This window comes from Gekko japonicus, unplaced genomic scaffold, assembly GCF_001447785.1.
Source record: "Gekko japonicus isolate JY-2015 unplaced genomic scaffold, Gekko_japonicus_V1.1 scaffold412, whole genome shotgun sequence".
Classification (NCBI taxonomy): Eukaryota; Metazoa; Chordata; class Lepidosauria; order Squamata; family Gekkonidae; genus Gekko; species Gekko japonicus.
In genome coordinates this window covers 802,930-822,831 of record NW_015160847.1, presented here as the reverse complement: position 1 = coordinate 822,831, position 19,902 = coordinate 802,930, and the positions used below count along the sequence as shown (strand labels likewise).

The 19,902-nt window shown below is 44.2% G+C and overlaps 1 protein-coding gene across 3 annotated transcripts in view; it reads left to right on the top strand.

Moving 5' to 3' along the window:
• COL4A3BP (collagen, type IV, alpha 3 (Goodpasture antigen) binding protein) overlaps positions 1-19,902 on the top strand; it is a 112,524-nt gene that overhangs the window by 87,476 nt on the left and 5,146 nt on the right. For all 3 annotated transcript variants that reach the window (XM_015420311.1, XM_015420296.1, XM_015420304.1), the window contains 5 exons: positions 6,743-6,838; positions 8,977-9,109; positions 9,214-9,284; positions 17,952-18,080; positions 18,332-18,461. In XM_015420311.1, coding sequence (XP_015275797.1) covers positions 6,743-6,838; positions 8,977-9,109; positions 9,214-9,284; positions 17,952-18,080; positions 18,332-18,461 — 559 coding nt within the window. The remainder of the gene's footprint in view (positions 1-6,742; positions 6,839-8,976; positions 9,110-9,213; positions 9,285-17,951; positions 18,081-18,331; positions 18,462-19,902) is intronic.

The following is a 19,902-nucleotide window of genomic DNA, read 5'->3' as shown; positions in this document are numbered from 1 at the left end:
AGCTTCAGTGATACCTACATCTCCAGATCACACGTCTCCAACACCGGACGTTTCCCAGGACTTGCTAATTTCGCCGTCCGATAATTTGCATACTTATGCAGACTTAATCAAACGAATGGCCGTTGCTTTGAATCTCTCTGTGATCCAGAAGCTTCCTCAGTCTACCGACTCACTATATGATGTTGTTCAAATGGATACTTCCTCGGTGATGGCCCTCCCCATGTCTTCCGTTTTAGTCCAAGCGGCTAAGTCTCCATGGAAGAACCCATCCTCTGCCCCGGTATCCACGCGAAAGCTGGATCACATGTATAAAATTCAGGACCCAGAAGCAGAGTTCTTAATGACGCATCCGGCTCCTAACTCAATGATTGTGACATCATCGTCCAAATCTCAAAGGACGCACACTACTCCATCTGATAAAGAAGGGAAAAAGCTAGATGTGTTTGGACGCCGGTTTTACTCTTCGGGCGCATTGGCAATTAAACAATCCACTTATCTAGCATGCATGAGCCGCTATCAGTATTCCCTTTGGGAGAAATTTACAGATCTAATCAACAACATTCCAGAGGAGAAACAAGGTGAGGCTAAAGCTCTTCAAAAAGAAGGCATGACAGTTGCCAAGCAACAATTAACAACCACCAAACATGTCTTAGAAGCTTCGTCACGCACTGTGACGTCCACAATTGCACTTAGACGCCATTCGTGGCTCCGGAGCACTGCCCTTCCAATTGACACCAGGTCACAAGTAGAAGACATGCCCTTTGATGGACTCGGTCTATTCCATGCTAACACCGATTCCTCCCTCCAAGAGCTCGATAAGAGCATTAAGGCTTCCAGGGCGCTGGGAGTGTCATCTTCAACTAGACAACCACAACGGTCTCGCACATGGCCACGACCCTGGCAGCGGCGCACTCAGTCTCACCAATCTCCAGAGCCCAGGTGGCGACCTAGAACTTACTCTGGATCCCAGAAACAGGGCTACCAAAAGCCTAGGTTTAACACGACTCAACAACCACCTCGTGCTAAACGAGCCTCCAAGCAGGACTTTTGACTTCCCTATCCCCGAGTCAGCACCCAACTTTACTTTAACCCACCTTTATCCTTTTCTCCATGCATGGCGTGCAATAACATCGGACCAATGGGTCCTCTCCATCTTGACCAGAGGCTACAGAATTAAGTTCCACCAGAACCCTGAGGTGCCAGTCTTCATCCTCACGCCCCCCTCCCAACCCCTCCTCCGGGAGGTATCCCTCCTTCTGCAGAAAGGGGCCATCGAACGTGTGCCATCGCACCTCCAGAGGAAGGGATTCTACTCCCGATACTTTACGGTACCCAAACGAGACGGAGGTTTGCGGCCCATTCTGGATCTACGAGGCCTCAACCGTTTTGTGGCCTACCGTCGTTTTCGCATGACCTCACTCCAACAGATCATGCCGTTGCTCCACCAAGGTATTTGGATGGCTACCCTGGATCTACAGGATGCCTATTTTCATCTTTCAATCCATCCATTCCACCGTCAATACCTACGGTTTGCGATCAGTCAAGACCATTTCCAGTACACGGTTCTCCCTTTTGGTCTGTCAAGTGCCCCTCGGGTGTTCACGAAGACCATGGTGGTAGTGGCAGCATTCCTAAGGCTCAAGGGAATTTCGGTGTATCCTTACATCAACGATTGGCTTATAGTCGCATCGTCGGAAGACGCCTTAGAAGCCAACGTCTCAGTCACTTTGTCCCTACTGGCCGACCTAGGCCTACAGGTCAATCACCAAAAATCACATCTTTCTCCGGTCCAGCACATCCAATATATAGGCGCGATACTGGACTCCAACGCTTGCATGGCCTATCTTCCGCCAGACAGAGCCGAGGACATAATTTCTCTGGCCGTTCAGCTGTGTACACAACCTGCCACTACGGCCTACAACATTCAAAGGCTCCTCGGCCTCATGGCTGCGACAACTGCAGTGTTGGTCTTCGCAAGGCTCAAAATGAGAAGGCTGCAACTTTGGTTCCTCCACTCTTACAAGCCTCACATGGATGCCCATGCCGTCTTGCTCTCCTCTCCTTCCTACATCCGAGATGCTATCCGCTGGTGGACTGTGCCATCCAACCTGCTACAAGGTGCTCCCTTTCACACTCCGTCCCCGGAGATCGTCCTGACTACCGACGCGTCTATGACGGGCTGGGGCGCCCATTCCATGGGGTACTCCATAGGGGGCACATGGGACTACGACACAAGAAGAAATCATATCAACTTCCTGGAACTTCTTGCTGTCCAGAACGCAGTAACCAGCTTCCTCCCTCTACTCAAGGGAAAGTACATCAACATCCTGACGGACAACACTACGGCAATGTCGTATATAAACCGCCAAGGGGGAACGGTTTCCAATCGTCTATGCAGCCTCGCGATACATCTGTGGGACTTCTGCAGGGCCAACGACATTTTCCTGGTGGCAACTCACATACCTGGAGAGTTGAATCTAGAAGCGGACCATCTCAGCCGCTCTGGCCTCAGTCTTCACGAATGGGGAATAAAACAACACTACCTGCTCCCAATTTTCTGACTGTGGGGCACTCCCCAAGTCGACGTCTTCGCCACACAACACAACAGAAAATGTCGTCTGTTCTGCAGCCGAGGGGGATACGACACCCAATCGTTGGGAGACGGCCTCCTTTACCCATGGTCAGAGAAACATCTGTACATGTTTCCCCCTCTTCCACTGCTCCTCAGGGTGGTGCGCAAGATCCTCAAGGACAATGCACAGGTGATACTGATAACACCCTGGTGGCCCAGGCAACCCTGGTTTTCCACTCTTCCAGATCTGTCTCGGGGAACGTATTACCATTTCCCTCCTGTTCCAGACTTGCTTTGTCTCAACGACTCCCCGTTACTTCACCACGACGTGAAAACACTGAAGCTCATGGCGTGGTGGATACTTCCCGAGGATTCTCTGCTCGCATAGCGCATGTACTCTTAAATTCAAGAAAACCGTCTATGCGCAAGTCTTATGACCTGAAATGGACTAAATTCTGCACCTTTCTCGGGACTGATACCTCTCTGGCGACCACTGCTGGACTGGAGGAAGTTTTTTCATTTATTTTGTCCCTTGCTGACTCGGGGCTCTCCCACTCCTCGTTGCGTGTTTATCTAGCTGCCTTGTACAGCTTTTCATGTTCCAGTTGATGGTTATTCATTGTTTACCCATCCAGTTACCAAACGTTTTCTAAAAGGTTTGCTTAGACTTTATCCCCCAGTTAAGTCTCCGCCTGTACCTTGGGACCTGCCTTTAGTCCTGCGTCAACTTACACGGAAGCCGTTTGAACCTTTGGCCACATGCGAACTGCGTCTCCTGGCATGGAAGACAGCATTTTTGGTTGCGATCACGTCGGCCAGACGGGTTGGAGAACTCTTAGCCTTTAGACACGACGCTTTCTGAAGGGTTTGCTTCGCCTTTATCCCCCAGTTAAGTCTCCGCCTGTGCCTTGGGACCTTCCCCTGGTCCTGCGTCAACTAACACGGAAGCCATTTGAACCACTGGCCACATGCGAACTACGTCTCCTGACATGGAAGACAGCTTTTTTGGTTGCAATCACGTCGGCCAGGCGAGTTGGAGAGCTCTTGGCCTTCAGGCACGACGCTCCTTACCTTTCCATACTCCCTGATGGAATCCGCCTGGTGCCGGACATTTCGTTCTTGCCTAAGGTGATTTCGGAATTTCATCTGCAAGCTGAAGTTTTCTTGCCAAATTTCTTTCCAAATCCAGTATCTGATGAGGATCCTAGATTTTTTAAATAGGTTTTGAATGGTGGCGGTGCTTTGAAGGAACTGGCGGGATGTCCGCGCCCGCCTGGAGGGGCTCGGCACGAAAATCCGTTGAAAAAGCTTGCTACAGCATCGGTTGGGTCAGCGCATGCGCACTAAACCCATTGGTGTGAATGCACAGATGACCACTCGAAGATCACCAGTTACTGGTAAGCAACCTGTTTTTAGGTTGAGCACAGCAACTTGTAAAAGGCTAACAGAGGGAGGGTTTTTTCCCATTTCCCCAGCAGCCACCTGTGACCCTCAGAAAAGCATTCAGAGGGTGTGGGGCACATGGATGAAAAGCCATGCCACAGAAGAGACAAAGGAAAGTAATTTCCCATTCTCAGTGTAGCTGCCTTGGTTGAGTGGCCTTTTGTAAATGTGCGCCAGTCCTCAGCATTACCTTTTTGAGGCTTACAAGTGGTTGCAGCAGATAGAGGTGGCAGGAAAAATCCACTTTCATCAATCTCTCAATGCTGGCACTGCATAGAATCCAGTCCTTCAAAAATTATCATTGGTTAATGTGTTGTGGGATGGTAGTAATTAACTCGTCTATGGTAGAGATTTGCTTGGTGTGGATGTATGAAGTGGGCACAGTAAAGAGAATTATTTCTTATGAATACGTACATAATGGGGAAATTCTTGGCAATACAGCTTTTCTTTAGAAAGTTCCTGTACTAAGTCTAGCAGCATTGCTTTCTAGCTGCACATAATCAGTAATCAGTCTCTAAGCTTTATTCAGTAAGTACCATATCAGAATATAAGAACTGCTACCTTTGCATTTGGATTAGAACATTCAGAACCTCACAAAGTAATTTTGACTTGGGGAGGAGCTGTGTGTCAGTGACAGAGCATATTCCCAGCATGTGGAAAGTTCCCCGGGCCAAACCCTGCCATCTCCGGTTAAAGTATTTGAAGTAGCAGGTGTTGGGAAAGATGCTTCACTGGCAAAATCCCTGGAGAAAGCAGATAGACTGCTGGTCTGTTTACACTTGGTGCTAACTCTGGGGAAGGTGGCTTCAATGTGGTTTGGTACTTGGTCTTGAAGTAATTATCTTCTAGACTGGTTTTAATTTATTCCTGGTTTAGAAGCTTGCAGTTACTGGTTATAGGTGACCTCTCATCGTCTGTCTGGGGATTTGCATAGGTCATATGGTCTGAATCAACTTTAACTTTAGCATAGTTGGCCTGAATATTGGCAGCATCTTTACTTCCACTCTTTCTCTAACACTTCATGAATGAGACTGTGCTATGAATAAGGCTGTTTGTATGCTGAGGTTTTGCAGAAGTACAAAATACAGTACTTGGTGCTTAATCCAGCTTTCAGAGTTTCTAGGTTTTATTATTGTGAATGGCTGTTTGAGAGCATGTGGGGGCACTTGCCTGCCAGAATCTTGGAAGCTCAAACGGTGGTGGGAGGGAGGACATCAGAAGAAAGAAACTATGTACAGTGGTCACTGAAGTCTGATTCCCTGTGAGCAGATTTTGGTTGCTTGGATGCAGATCTTTTTTATATATAACAACAGGTTGATAGAGCCTTGACTAGACAGAAGATACTAGTTACATAGAGCCTTGGTCCTATGAGCTGTCGATAAAAGGAGTTCACAGAAAGGATATCCCTCCCCCACCTCCTACGCCCCTTCACTTTCTGGGAAACAGGAAGAGGCTTTTTACTTATTATTTATTTATTTATTCAAATTTATACCCTGCCCTCCCCGCGCATGCGGGCTCAGGGCAGCTTACAAGAGGCATAAGCCAATATTAGCGGGGGGTACTGCAACAAAGAAGAGGAATCTGCCAAAATCCTTCCTCTCTAAATAGAGCGAGAACTTGTTGCCTCCTTTTACCTGCAGCCGAGTCCCCTGTGCTGCATTCTGCTCTGTTCCCAAAAGGTTCCTTGTCCCCAAAGTGCTGCTTGGGGAGGCAGAGGTGGAAGTAGAGGAGGAGTTCCAGGGCCTTCCTTGCACTGTTGTTCATGTAGCTCATCTGGACTTGTATTTGTTGCTGTGTGCTAACTAGTGTCCAACAGAAATGCCCTTCAAGTATGGAGATTGAAACCAGAAGGCTTATACGCATTTGATTTTTACAAGTTATATAGGTGAAGAAATGAGAGAACGTTTTCCATATATCTGTTCTTTAATCATTATATGTTAGGTATACAGAGACGAACAGAATAGCTGTAATATTTATGAATTCAGGTGGAAGCAGCTGTGTGATTGATCCAGTTACTGTATGGGTGTTTGGAGAGGTTAAGCTGATAGAAGGCAAGCTTGATAGCAGCATCCCCTCATGGAAAATAGGCTTCAAAATGTTACTTTGCCTATTCCTTAGGGCACATTGTGATCTTTATCAGTACACTATGTATTTGAAAAATAATTTTGAAAATGGTGTAAATGAAAAAACGTGAAGACAGTATTATATAATTATTCAAAGATAATGTTGGGTTTTTAATAATGCCAGTGCTTTAAGCAATTAGCCACTCACTGCCATGCTGAAATAATATCAGGGCACTGTGGCTCTGTGGTAGAGAGAGAGAGAGCACCCGGTTTGTATGTAGAAGGTCCAGGTTCAATCTCTGGCATATTTAGTTAAAAGGTGTTAGGAAAAATCTCTTTCTTCCACCACTCCTGGTTCTAGTAAGTAGACAGATCAATGGTGACTCAGAGCTTTCTCATCGTTTCTTCACACATACGTTTGTTATCAGATGTAGTAGCTGAGCAGCTTCTTTCCTGGAGGATAGAGGTTAATTTTAACATCGTTTTTGCCAAATAAGCCATGTATTTTAGGCATGCATTTGATTTTGTATAGAAGTTCCTCTGTTACTTTCAGAGGTTTTCTCTCTATAATATTTGTGTAATCATTTATGCATCTATAGGCTAGAATATGCAGATGATGTGGTAGAAATAATTTTATCAGTTTGCATTTTTTGTGTGTGCAAAGGTGGAAGAGATGGTGCAGAACCACATGACATACTCACTACAAGATGTGGGGGGTGATGCCAATTGGCAGCTGGTGGTTGAAGAAGGTGAAATGAAGGCAAGTAGAACATATGTAGTATTTTATATCTGGGAAATGTAATATAAATTTTGTTTCACTGAACTAATGTAAGCTTGGGTTAAATTGGTACCATTTCTTAGTGGTGGTTAAATCTTCAAGCCTTTTGATTACAAGGTATTTCTCCAAGTGACAGATATAGTAGTATTCAGCAAGCTTTGTCACCTTTTTGCAGAATTTGGTTTCTTTACCAAAATTTCCTCACATAGTGGAAAACCATAGTTAGCTAGTCTGTGAAGTCAGAATTTCATCCTCAAACAACCTTCAGATCCTGGCTTGCCTCTACAAGTGCTGGTTTTATCACCTTCACTCATTCCCCTGAAGAAATCATGCCTGTGTTGGAGTGACAGTAGCACTGGGGAAAAAGCCGTGATTGAACTGTGAATAAACCAGGATGTCTGCAGTTATACATCATGTAAAACCGTAGTTAAGGCAAACTGTGGTTAATAAACCAAACTATGGTTTCAAATACTGATTTGACATAGCCTACCTTATACATTGGTCCATATTCAAGTAATTGTACTAACCATAACTAGTTTAATTAAACTATGGTTTCACATAGCATCTGAAAAAATCCTCAGAGTTTCTCATACAAGACTTGACAATCCAGTATGTATACATAAACGTAGTCAGAGGTACTGTAGCGAGAGATTCCCTCCCACATCCAATCAGAGAATCTGAATGTAATAGTTTAACAGCTCTACCTTGGCAAAAACTGTTTAGCACAGAGTTCTCCTGGAGTTATCTTATTAAAGGCTGATTAGCAAACTTTAATTATCATAATACAAAAGAATAAGGAGGTGAATACAGTCTTTGAATGTAACCAGCAAACCAGACAGAACTGCAAAAACATTTCTATTGAGATAAGAAGTTAGTTTCTTCAGTGAGCTAGACAGAGTGAAATACAAGCAATTACTGTGAAAATCTAAAATTATCAAATACCTAGCATTGCTTTTAGCAAGTACTAGTTTTTAAAGCAAATCAATTTTCAGCTGTTTGTTTCACTTCTGTTAAGGATGATCAAATAGTCCAAGTTACCCACCGAGTAAGCTGCGGTGGCTCAAATGGTTAAGACGCTGAACTGCAGGCTGTAGAAGGTCAGTAGTTCAGCAGTTCGAGACGGAGGGAGCTCCCGTCTCTAGTTCCAGCTCCTGCTTACCTAGCAGTTCGAAAGCAAGAACTTGCAGGTAGATAAATAGGTACCACTTCAGTGGGAAGGTAACAGCGTTCCATGCACCTTGGTGTTTAGTCATGCCAGCCACATGACCACGGAAACATCTTCAGACAGCGCTGGCTCTTCGACTTTGAAACGGAGATGAGCACCGCAACCCTAGAGTCGGACCCGGCTGGCTTTCAAGCAAGGGAACCTTTACTAATCTCACCTATTCCTCTTCTGAGACTTCCATCCAGAAAGATCTGATTTGCTTGACACAGGAGTGCATATTTATAGAAAAATATCTGTTCTCTCTAAACCTTTTCTATCATAATCATGTGATATTATTTACATAACTGTTTCATAACTAATAAAAGATAAGCAACATGAGTGCTGATCAGATAGCATAATCATGTGATATTATCTAGACTATTGGTTCTTAACTAGACAAGCAACAAATGAGCTAATCTGCAGGTGCATATGAGATACACCTGGTAAAGCAAGATAAGAAAGCCAATCGCAACCTTTAGCCTATTTTTTTCTGTATCTAGTTCAACTAGCTATCTAAGATGAAAAACACTTGAAGGAAACAGAGTTCATGGACAGTTAAAGTGCTTGAGCACTTGACTAGTTTGCAAACTCAGCAAGAAAAAGCTTAGTAGTAGCTATACTGCTTATTTTCCTGACATTTTAAATCACCAAAAATCTTGCTGTAAATTTACTTGTCTACTTTTATTCTCTATTGTTACCTATTTTATATTTGTTTTTATACTGTTTTTACCTTATTGGTTTTAATGTTGTAAGTAGCCATGAGACCCTTTGGGTGAGCGGTGACTAAAAAAAACAAATAAATATGTTATGCCATTTGAATTAGCTTTTAAGTAGTAGGTGAATTTAAGGTCAAACAAAGGAAATGCTTGAGAATGTATGATATGAGCATAATTTTTATTCTTGTGTTTGTTCAAAGGTGTACAGGAGGGAAGTGGAAGAAAATGGTATTGTTCTAGATCCTTTGAAAGCCACACATGCAGTCAAAGGGGTTACAGGGCATGAAGTCTGCCACTATTTCTGGAATGTTGAATTTCGTAATGACTGGGAAAGTAAGTGGCTATTGGCCTGGCTGTTATATCTAAAGTTAATTGTTTATGAATAATAATTACATGAAAACATTCATTACATTATTTGCTTTGTCCCCTGCCCCCAGCAACTGTTGAAAACTTCCATGTTGTGGAAACTTTAGCTGATAATGCAATCATAGTCTACCAGACACATAAGGTAATTCTTTATATTTTTATATGGTACATTTTTGTTCAAATGTGTTCAAATTCTTGTGTATATAAAAGAAGAAGTGCCCTATTAAAAATGCTAATGGCATCTGAAAAACTGTCCTGTTTGCTCAGTTCTACACAGGAGGGCAGATTGGGTAGAATTCTTCATGAACAGCACTCTTTAGCAGACCTATTCTGTCTGTTTTTGTAATATTTATTGAGTAAAACTTAACAGTAGGTCTTTATCTAGACTAACATGTCTGCCATGAAGGAGCTAGAAAAGATCCATAATGGGGAAGGATGTATAGCTGGCAACCAAGGTTAAGATAATTCATACTATAGCATTACCCATTACTATGTATGGATGCAAAAGTTGGACAATGAAGAAAGCTGGCGTGAAGAAAGTTGATTCATTTGAAATGTGTTGTTGGAGGAGACTTTGACAGGTACTATGGACCACACACACACAAAAAGGAAAATAAGTGGATTCCAGATCAAATCAAGCTAATATGGCTAAATTGAGGCTACTGTACTTCAGTCACATTATGAGAAGACAGTACTCACTGGAAAAGGCAATAATGCTAGGAAAAGTTGAAGACAGCTGGAAAAGAGGAAGACTCAACATAAATTGGATTAGCGTAATAACGGAAGCCAGCGCCCTTCAGTTTGCAAGACCTGAGCAAGGTTGTTAATGATAGGACATTTTGGAGGCCGTTAATTCATAGGGTCACCATGGCAAGGTGATGGCATATAACACCAGGCAAGGTGATGGCATATAACATACACAAAGTTTCTGCAGGCTCAAGGATTTCTACCAACAGAACACAAGTCTCACTCCACCCACCAGGAGCAGCTTGAAATGCTCCTGAAATACTGTCCCTGAGGAAGAATGGACTCCCAGGAATGGAATGGGGGGCATTTCTGACTGCTGCAGGAGTGGAGAGGAAGGAAAATGATGCTGTGTGGGCAAAAATCCATGTATTTGCAGAAGCATCTAATCTGAATAAGTGGCTCCAACTTGATACTCCTTTGGGGTATATTTTGCTCTTGAGAATATTATGTGCACTTTCAACAAGCCGATATCCAGCATTTTCTTAAGGATGTGACCAGGGTGTCCATTTTTTTCCTGGGGTCCTTTTTTGGAATCTCATCACTTGAGCTCTCATAGTCTACTCTTCAGTGTCTTCCAGATGGCTGTTACCTTGCAGCAAATATCATCAATTACTGCTGATGTCCTTTTTGTCCCAATCTGTTATTCTCCCAGAGCAAAACATAATCTTATCCTTTTTTTTTAACGTTTTATTTATTGGTTTTTTTGTACATCATAAGTTCTCAAATATACATACACCTTCGAGTCATTTATACATTTTCTAACCATGTATACATTCCCACCCATCTCTTTTCAAAAAGTTCTTCATATTTCCCTTGTAAAATTAGATTCAACTTGTCTACTTCTGCTACTTCCAACATAACCTTATCCTTGACTGGCTCAAAGAGTACATTCAATTCTACTATTAAGTTCTGTCTAAGGGTTCCTTGGGGCCATGGTGGGTTAGAGGTTAAGACGCTGAAGCTACAGACCAGAAGGTCTGTAGCTCGGCAGTTCAAAACCTAGTGCTGCATGATGGAGTAAGCTCCCATCTCTGGCCCTAGCTCCTGCCAACCTAGAAGTTCGAAAGCAAGAAATTTCAAGTAGATAAATAGGTACCGCTTTGGTGGGAAGGTAGCAGCATTCCATGCACCTCGGCGTTTAGTCATGCCGGCCACATGACCACGGAAACATCTTCGGACAGCGCTGGCTCTTTGGCTTGGAAATGGAGATGAGCACCACCCCCTAGAGTCGGATTCGACTAGCTTTCAAGCAAGGGAAACCTTTACCTTTAAGGGTTCCTTGGGAGAATCTTTCTAAAGCAATGATATCTAGATTCTTTTTATTTTTCATTTATATTCTCCTTTTCTCCTGAATCGGGACTCAAAGTAGCTTGTCCCATTATGACTGAACCAAGCCATAGGGGCACATGTCCATTAATGTAATTAGCTATGATGACCCTGTTTTTGAAGCTGATGCTGACTTCATTCTGGGTTTTAGAAACAGTTAAGAACAGCCAGGCATCTTGCTGCTCTTTAGTCCTTTATATATGAGGACAAAAAACCTTGGAATTATCACAAATGGTGGCTGCCTACCGAGGACAACCAAAGTTTTGAATTGCTACATGGAAACACAACCCCAAACCTGATGTCATAGGAGGTATATAGGCACATTCTATTGGAGGCACAGTCTAATCAGAGAAGTGTCAGGTAGCCCTGTCATAGTTCTGGAATGTGGAGGGGTACCCTCCATCTCGTTCTCAGCTCTATCCTGCTCAGCTACTGTGTGCTATCTTATGCTTGACCTTGTAGATGTTCTAGCTGCAGTTTACACGGCTGAGAAAGTTAATGGCTTTTCTGCTATGCCCGCTTGCTTTGCCGCACGCGTGAGACATATCCATTGGCTTATGCTTACAGGGGGAATTTTGATTTCACTATAAGTCAGAGGCCCTAGTACGGACGGCCATTCCTGACACAAGCTGTACACGTGTTCTTTAGTGCTGGATCCACTAATAAACAGTTATCTTCTTATGAAGCCCTGTGTGGTGTGACCTGTCTAAGGGTCAAGAATCCTTCATCTCTCGACCCGAATCTCTCACGCTGAGATGAGCGACAATGAGGAGACCACTCTCCCGGCTTCGACCAAGGAGGAGACCCAGCTCTCGCTTAGGGAGCCAGACGCTGAGACTGAGGTCACGGAGTCTGCCCTGCGGAATGCAGGGACAAACAGGGCAGACCTTCTGCTGGAACCCTTCGGAGGGGCAACAGCCAGAGTGACTACAAGGTTGCGGGGCCCGTGCTGGGGACAATTCAGTGCGGACCCACATGAAACCTGGACTCTTCCTTCCCCTTCGGGGCCCCGATGTGAAAGTCGTTATGATTGGCCTCCACGAGACGTGGACTATGAGCCGGAGAGTGGAGGGGCCACCAGGGGGGCCGAAGGACCTGAGGAGTCCGTAGGTCCCCGCCTGGACTTACTTGAGCGGGGCTACGATAAAATGCTGCAACTGATCGAGGATTCTTTCTGGAAGCTGCCGGGGATGGCAGCGGAGGCAGTACAGAGAGAAGTACAACACCGGATGCCAGCGCAACTGGTGCGCCTGGCTCAGGTGCCACCACGCATCCTGCCTGCTGCACCTAGGAATCCTCCCCCAGGACCTCCAGGGAACATGGTACCAGCACAACCAGGCCAAGAAGTGCATCGCCATATGGAGCCTCTGGATGCTACGTTCGATGGGACCCCCGAGAAACTGGCGTTCTTTGTGGTTCGCACCCAGAAGTTTGTCATGAACTGGGGCCACCTGTTTCCTGATGAAGAATGCCGGGTGAACTATATTGCATCCAGGCTGAGGGCTGAGGCAGCTGACTGGTACGTGAGTCTGCACAATACTGATGGATCAGAGCTCTGGTCAGTGGACGCTTTTACGTGGGCCCTCAGGGCTCAGTATGAAGATCCGAATGCTGGTGAGCATGCTCGCACTTTCTTACGCACTTTCAAGCAGGGAAAGCAGTCGGTACGAGCGTATACGGAGGAGTTCAAGTGCCAGGTGGTGAAGATCCAGGGGTGGCCCGATGGAGTGATGGCCGAGCAATACCTCCTGGGTCTACATCCTGAGATCAGGGAAACGGTCCTTCGCAGTGTCCACCCAGTGTCTCTGAATGCCTGGATGGGTGAAGCGGCAGATGCTGAGAGCCGCTTGCGAACCATCAAGATAGACAATGTGGCCACTGCGAGTAAGACACTTCTGACGTCTCCAAAACCCAAGATCCCTCAACCAAAGAAGGAGGGGGTGTGAGACCAGCGAATGAAATAAGAGCTGTGCCTGAAATGTGGTGAAGCCGCCCACTTCAGAGCATCCTGTCCGGGATCGGGAACCCAGGAAGTCACGCGAAAGGTACCAGAGAAGAGACGGGCGGACATCCCAACGAAGAAACCAGCACCCCGACCCAAGACCCAATGAGCACTACAAGCAAGTGTTCCAAAGGAGGCGCCAAACTCATCAAGCGAAGAAGAGGATCACCCGGCGGGAAAAGGACAGGACCTGCAGTGAGCGGCACTGAACAGCAGGTTCCGAACACCAAGGCGCCTAAACCGGTGAGCGGATACCCCTCCCTCTTTTTTGTGACTCTGACTGTTCTGAATCCGGAGTTGGGTGCCCATGTACGGGTACGGGCACTGATAGACTCGGGGTGTGGCCAAGACTTAATCAACCCCTCACTAGTGACGGGGTTGGGGGTCAAAGTTGTCCAGCTCCAGGACCCCATTGTGTTTACCCAAATGGATGTGTCAGCTATGGAGGACCCTTGTAACTACGAGACTGTGCCTTTACGGATGGGAACGGGAGCACAGATCCTTTGTAATCACATCCGCAGCCCGTTTCCATATGGTGCTGGGCAGCCCGTGGCTTCACGACCATGATCCCTATATTCTGTGGGACGAGGGAGTGATTAAATTCATTTCCCCTAAATGCCAGACGCATATATGGGAGGAACAGTGGAGGGGGGGGAGCCTCCTGACGAACCAGTAAGTGCTTGTGTGGCCGAGGAAGAGCTGAACTCCATCCCTCCCGAATACCGGGATCTGGCACGGGTGTTTGAAAAAGAGGAGGCAGACGAATTGCCCCCTCACTGACACTCAGATTGTGCTATCGAATTAATTCCAGGCAAGAAATTGCCAAAGGGGAAGCTATACACGATGAGTCCATGGGAAAAGGAGGAACTGCGCAAATTTATTGACAAAAACTTGGCACGAGGGTTCATTCGCCCTGCATCCTCCCGTTTTGCAGCACCTGTATTGTTCCGGAAGAAAAAAGATGGTGGGTTGAGGTTATGCATGGACTACAGGGGTTTGAATGCTGTATCCACCACGAATGCCTACCCCCTCCCCTGCCTCTTATGAAGGATCTCTTGGCCGAGGTGGCTAAGGGGAAAATCTTCTCAAAGCTCGACCTGTGGTGTGACCTGACTAAGGAGCCTGACAAGAAGCTGCAGTTGAGGACATACACAGATCAGTCACCTGCGTAGGTTTTCTGAGTACACCTAATACCAGACATTAAATCTTGGACAAGATGGCCTTCAACAAGGGGGTGTTTAAAGGGACTTCCATAGTGAAATCCTTTCCTTGAGTGTAACACAACTTAAAAACATACCAGAGAACTTGGCATCTAAGAAATTATTTTTTAAAAAACTGGGAATTCGTGTACCAGTTTGACCAGAAATGATTCCAAGCCTCCCTTATAGTTTGACAGATGATCCACATATGTGGGTGGGAATTTGTGAAGATTTGCTTTTTGCTGTTGCTGGGAGAGTTTATACTGTGTGAGGCTCAGGAAGTGCTGCTTCCTGGGAGGGTAAACTTCCTGGTTTGTTTGAATTGGAGGAGCACAGAAAACATTTGAATGCTCCTGAAATAATCTACTGGATTAAGTAATAAAATCCCTTTAAACAAAAATTATTTCATAAGTAATTGCAATTGTATCCTGCCCTTTTTTTGGCAAGCTCCAATTGCAGCCTCACAGCAATCCCGCGAGGTAAACTAGGTTGAGAGATTATGACTTGCCCAAGGCCAGCCCATGCATCATTAACTCCAAGGCTCCAAGAAGCCACAAAGTACCAGATGCAGCACTAGTGATTAATAAGTACCAGTTCTTACAGTATTCTTCTGTAACTAACTTTGCCCCAGATTTGGGGTTCCAGTATTAGTGGAGATATTTACTGGAGCAAAACTCTGAATATCAAAATCTAGAGTTTTTTAGAGTTGCATTACAGAACATAACAGCAGGAAATAAACCTATTCAAAACTTACCTTTTTTGTGTGCTGGAGAACATTTTCCCCGAACAATTTTTATTCTTTTTCAAAAGGAATACAGAATTCAACATTATAATACACAAATATAGGTTGCTTCACTTAGAGAAGAAGAAAAAAAGAATACTATAAGATTTCTATCTCATAACAACTTACATTATTTCGGAATACAGAATACAGAGTGATAAACTTATAACTTGTCAACTGTAAATCATTATTTTATATCTAGCTTTATTGATGCTTTCCCAATTAAAGTTATCAAAGGTTCTTTTTTCTATCATGGGGAACCATTTTCCTAAGGGATTATATATTTCGCATTCTGTGTGCTGGAGAACATCCTTCATCTTTTTTCTTTGTATTTTTTATGTTGTATATGATTCTTGTCATCTTCTGCTACAAAAGAACAAGAAATGTTACTTCTTGTGTGCCCCCAAAATACTTAAAAAATATATATTTGGAGAGCACAGAGGGTTTGTTTTGAAGGCTGTTTCTGATCCTGTTACACAGGAACAGTATTGTATTTCTTATTACCACTGCACAAAATTATAAAGAGTTTACTTTTAGAAAACAGATTTTAAAATAAATAAATTGTGCGTGAGTGTAGATTTCTAAGAAACCAACTTTTTTTCTGAGCCCTCCTATGACGGCCCCATCCACTTCTCTCCAGTTTGGTGTAGTGGTTAAGTGTGCAGACTCTAATCTGGGGAAACCGGGTTTGATTCCCCACTCCTCCACTTGCAGCTGCTGGATGACCTTGGGCAAGCCATAGTTCTGACAAGAGCTGTCCTTGAAAGAGCAGTTCTTGAAAGAGCTCTCTCAGCCCCACCTACCTCACAGGGTGTCTTGTGGGGAGGGGGAAAGGCGTTTGTAAGCCGCTCTGAGACTCCGACTGAAGGGTGGGGTATAAATCCAATCTCTTCTCTTCTTCTTCTTCCCTCAGAGGCAAGATTTTCCCTCTTTTTTTCTTTTACTGACTGAGACACCCTAGTACTGTGTTTTCTTCTTTGTTGAAGAACTCTGACTATCCCACCAGTGTTTTCCCAAACACACCAGAACACTTTGAGTATTCTCTAACTCTTTTGGTTTCCAGAAGGCTGATACAATCTTTCCAGTACCCAAACCCCATCACTTGAAACACCAATACTCGTCTTGATTTTCTAACTGACTCCTAAGGTTTCTGAGGCAGTTTGTAACCACACCAGATCAGAGATCTCTACTCTTCAGACCTGATTCTCTGTTTGACTGGGTAGGGAAATTTTTCTCTAGAAAATATATCCCCTTTCATTGGTCCGAATGGGAATCTTCGCCTACTTCCCAAACTTCCTTGCCAACTTTCCCCCAGTTCTTCGCCTGTGTTAAATTGCACTCAGCTAAGGCTGAAATCCGAAACTGTCAATACTTGACTCTCTTCAGCCAGGGCTGAAATCAGACTGAATTCTCCTCAGCATCCAGAACTCTTTCTTTGTTCAGCTGATGCTAACCAATCAGACCTCTTGAAACAGCTCAAGGCTCTCTGGCTCTGTGAAGAATTAACCCTTCACAGTCCTTTAGCTGCTTATATAGCACTTCTAAGCCTTTAAAAAGTACAGTCCGTCACACCTCCTTTCTTGCCCAAAGGCAGCCAGATGTAAAACCCGTTTCAAATGAACCATGGAAGAAGAATAGAACTAAACTGAGGAATCTTCCCTACTAATCACCAGAGGATAATATAACACACCAGTGCAGTCCACATTAAAATCTTGTTTACCATACTTAGTGAGTTTGTATTCTACCATTTTGTTTGTGGAACCATCTCTAGAGTTAATGCAGAAGAAAGTATCACTGAGAGCAGAGCACTATGATGTGACCTATTTTTTTAATAGTAAATCTTTATTGTTTGATTACTAGGGCTGTTGCCAAATTAATGAAATTTTAATCAATTAATCACATTTATGAATAAAGCAGTAGTTCTGAAGAACCATATCCATTCAGTTTTACACTATACACATGGAAGAAGGCACCATCTTAGATGTTGTGAATTCATTTACGTGTGAGAGGAGGGAAGTTTGTTTTATAAAATGGTGCCTATTGCCACAATCTGATTTTAACATTGCTCCAGCAGTTGCTACACTTCTGTGGTGAGAGCTCATGCATTTGATGAATCTAGAAGCCTGCAGTTCAAAACTGACCTCTGTTGTGAATTCACCAGGCAAGCTTAGAAAAACTGATTTCCCTTGACCTCAGTGCCTCCTGTACAATATAGAGATAATATGAACTGGTTTTACAAGATTATGAAAATTTCTGTTTGCTCATGATGAGAACAAAAATGACTTGTTTGCTGTGTTTGCACACTCATTTCCTCCTCTTCTGCATGGCACATGACTGAAAGCTTCTAGGTTTGGGAAGCCTTCAGCCAAAGTTGCATTTGGTAAGACAGCTGCATGTAAGTATCTGGAATAAATTGGACTTTGTACCTTTGCCACAGGATTCCAAGGTGGAAAGGCTGAGAATCCCAGTTTGTGAGGAAGAATCAAACCCCAGTTTTCCCAGGCGCCTGTATTCAGACATCATGGCGAACTGGAGAGCTTAATCTTAGAATTCCCAAATCAGGAAGCTTTCAGTTGCAGTCAGCACTTGGGGCGGAGGAGGCAGCTTGCCAGCAATGCAAACAAGCCATTTTGGTGTGGTTTTATATGTGACACCTGAATGAGCATTATATGCAAAGCATTTAGAGTACATTAAAGTGGTATATAAATGCTGATTATTGAAGAATACTAACAATAACAATCCCTTTTCTTTTAGAGAGTATGGCCTGCTTCTCAACGTGATGTATTATATTTGTCTGCTATTAGAAAAATACCAGCTTTCAATGAAAATGACACTGAAACATGGCTTGTCTGCAACTTCTCTGTGGATCATGACAGCGCTCCTGTAAGTACCATCTGTCACTTCTCTAGATGTGTTCACATCTTTGCTGAAGCCACAGCTCTCCAGCCTGCCAGAGAAAAAAATAACCTTTTTTGTATCTGCTGTTTCAGAACAGGGAAAGGGATTATTAAAAGTACAGTCAGGATAAAAGGGAGAATTGTATGGCAGAATGTTCTTTGAGGGACAGTACATGCTGCAATAAGTTTCTTAATCAGTTTCAGTAACCTAACAGTGAAAATGTGTATTTTTGACAGTTGAACAATCGATGTGTTCGTGCCAAAATAAATGTTGCTATGATTTGTCAGACGTTGGTAAGCCCACCTGAAGGGAACAAAGAAATAAGTAGAGACAACATTCTATGCAAGATTACGTATGTAGCGAATGGTAAGGCATGAATGTTTTTACAAATGTACATTCCTGTTTTGTTGCCGATTTGAATGTTCTGCAGAAAATCTTTGTGCCATTTCTTCAGTTATACAGCCCCAAGCTGGGGCACCATGAGTTGTATCCAAAGATTCTGTTTGGTGAACGGTAAACCTTCCTCTAATAGAAGAGGCCTGCTTCACCATTAGAAGACTGGAGTTTTTATATCCATCATTATGTGTGTTACAATTTCAAAAAGCAAGAGCCTTTTTCCTTTATAAATTGCAATCTTGAAGATACCTGGTCAAAACACATTTCTAAAAGGTTTCAGTAGCCAGTTTGGTGTAGTGGTTAAGTGCGCGGACTCTAATCTGGGAGAACCGGGTTTGATTCCCCACTCCTCCACTTGCACCTGGCTGGATGACCTTGGGCAAGCCGTAGCTCTGATAAGAGCTGTTCTTGAAAAAGAGCAGTTTCTGTCAGAGCTCTCACAGTTTAAAGTTCAGTTTAATAAAGGTAGCTAGCAAGAACGCTTATCTTAAATGCATTATGGAGGAAACACTAAAAGCATTAACTTTTTTGACCACACTGTGTCACTGTACACAAAGGCTTCTTTCTACATAGATTACACTTCGTATAGAATAGAGAATATAAGCTTTGTATACTTAATCACCTGTGAGAACAGCCATGCATTTTATTTTGTAATGTGTACATAGTACAGGAGCCTGCTGGGAACATCGTTCCCTTGCACACAACACTATAAGGACCACGTTTGGTTCTTCCAGGTATCTACACATGTCTGTCCTGGTGTGTAGATAACAGCACTTAAGGGATAGTAATCACTCTGGATACACAAAACTTCCCAGAGTGGTGGAGTGGTTAGAGTATCAGACCAGTACCAGTGAGACCAGTACCAGACCAGTAGAGTACCAATGAGATTTGGATTCAAATATCCACTGAGCTAGGAAGTTCACTGCATGACCTTGGACCAGTGTCTCTCTCAGTTTAACCTATCTCATAGGGTTGTTAAAATACAGAAAGGAGATTTATAGCCCCCTGAGATCCTTGGATGAAGATCAGGATAAAAATCAAATGAATTTATAGAATGAAATTTACACTGAAAATATGTCTTTACAAGGAGGGACCCGCGATACTCGCGGGGAGGGGGGAGGCAGAGGAGGAAGCAGCAGGAGGAGGGAAGTGCACCCCCCAGCCTGGTTCCCCCCTGTCCTCCACCCCCCTCCATCTCCCCCCCAGCTCCTCTTCCCCCCCCCACCCGGTACTGAAGCCAGGGGCGAGCGGAGAGCCGCTCGCCCCTCGCTGTTTCCCTCCCCCCTCCCAACCCCGCAGTGAAGCCAGGGGCGAGCGGGAAAAGTAATTTAGGGTTAACATGGATTAATTCAGTTGAAAAAGAGGGAAATTGCTTGTGCTTTCCTGTATCTTGGGGTGCCTGTGTGAAAAA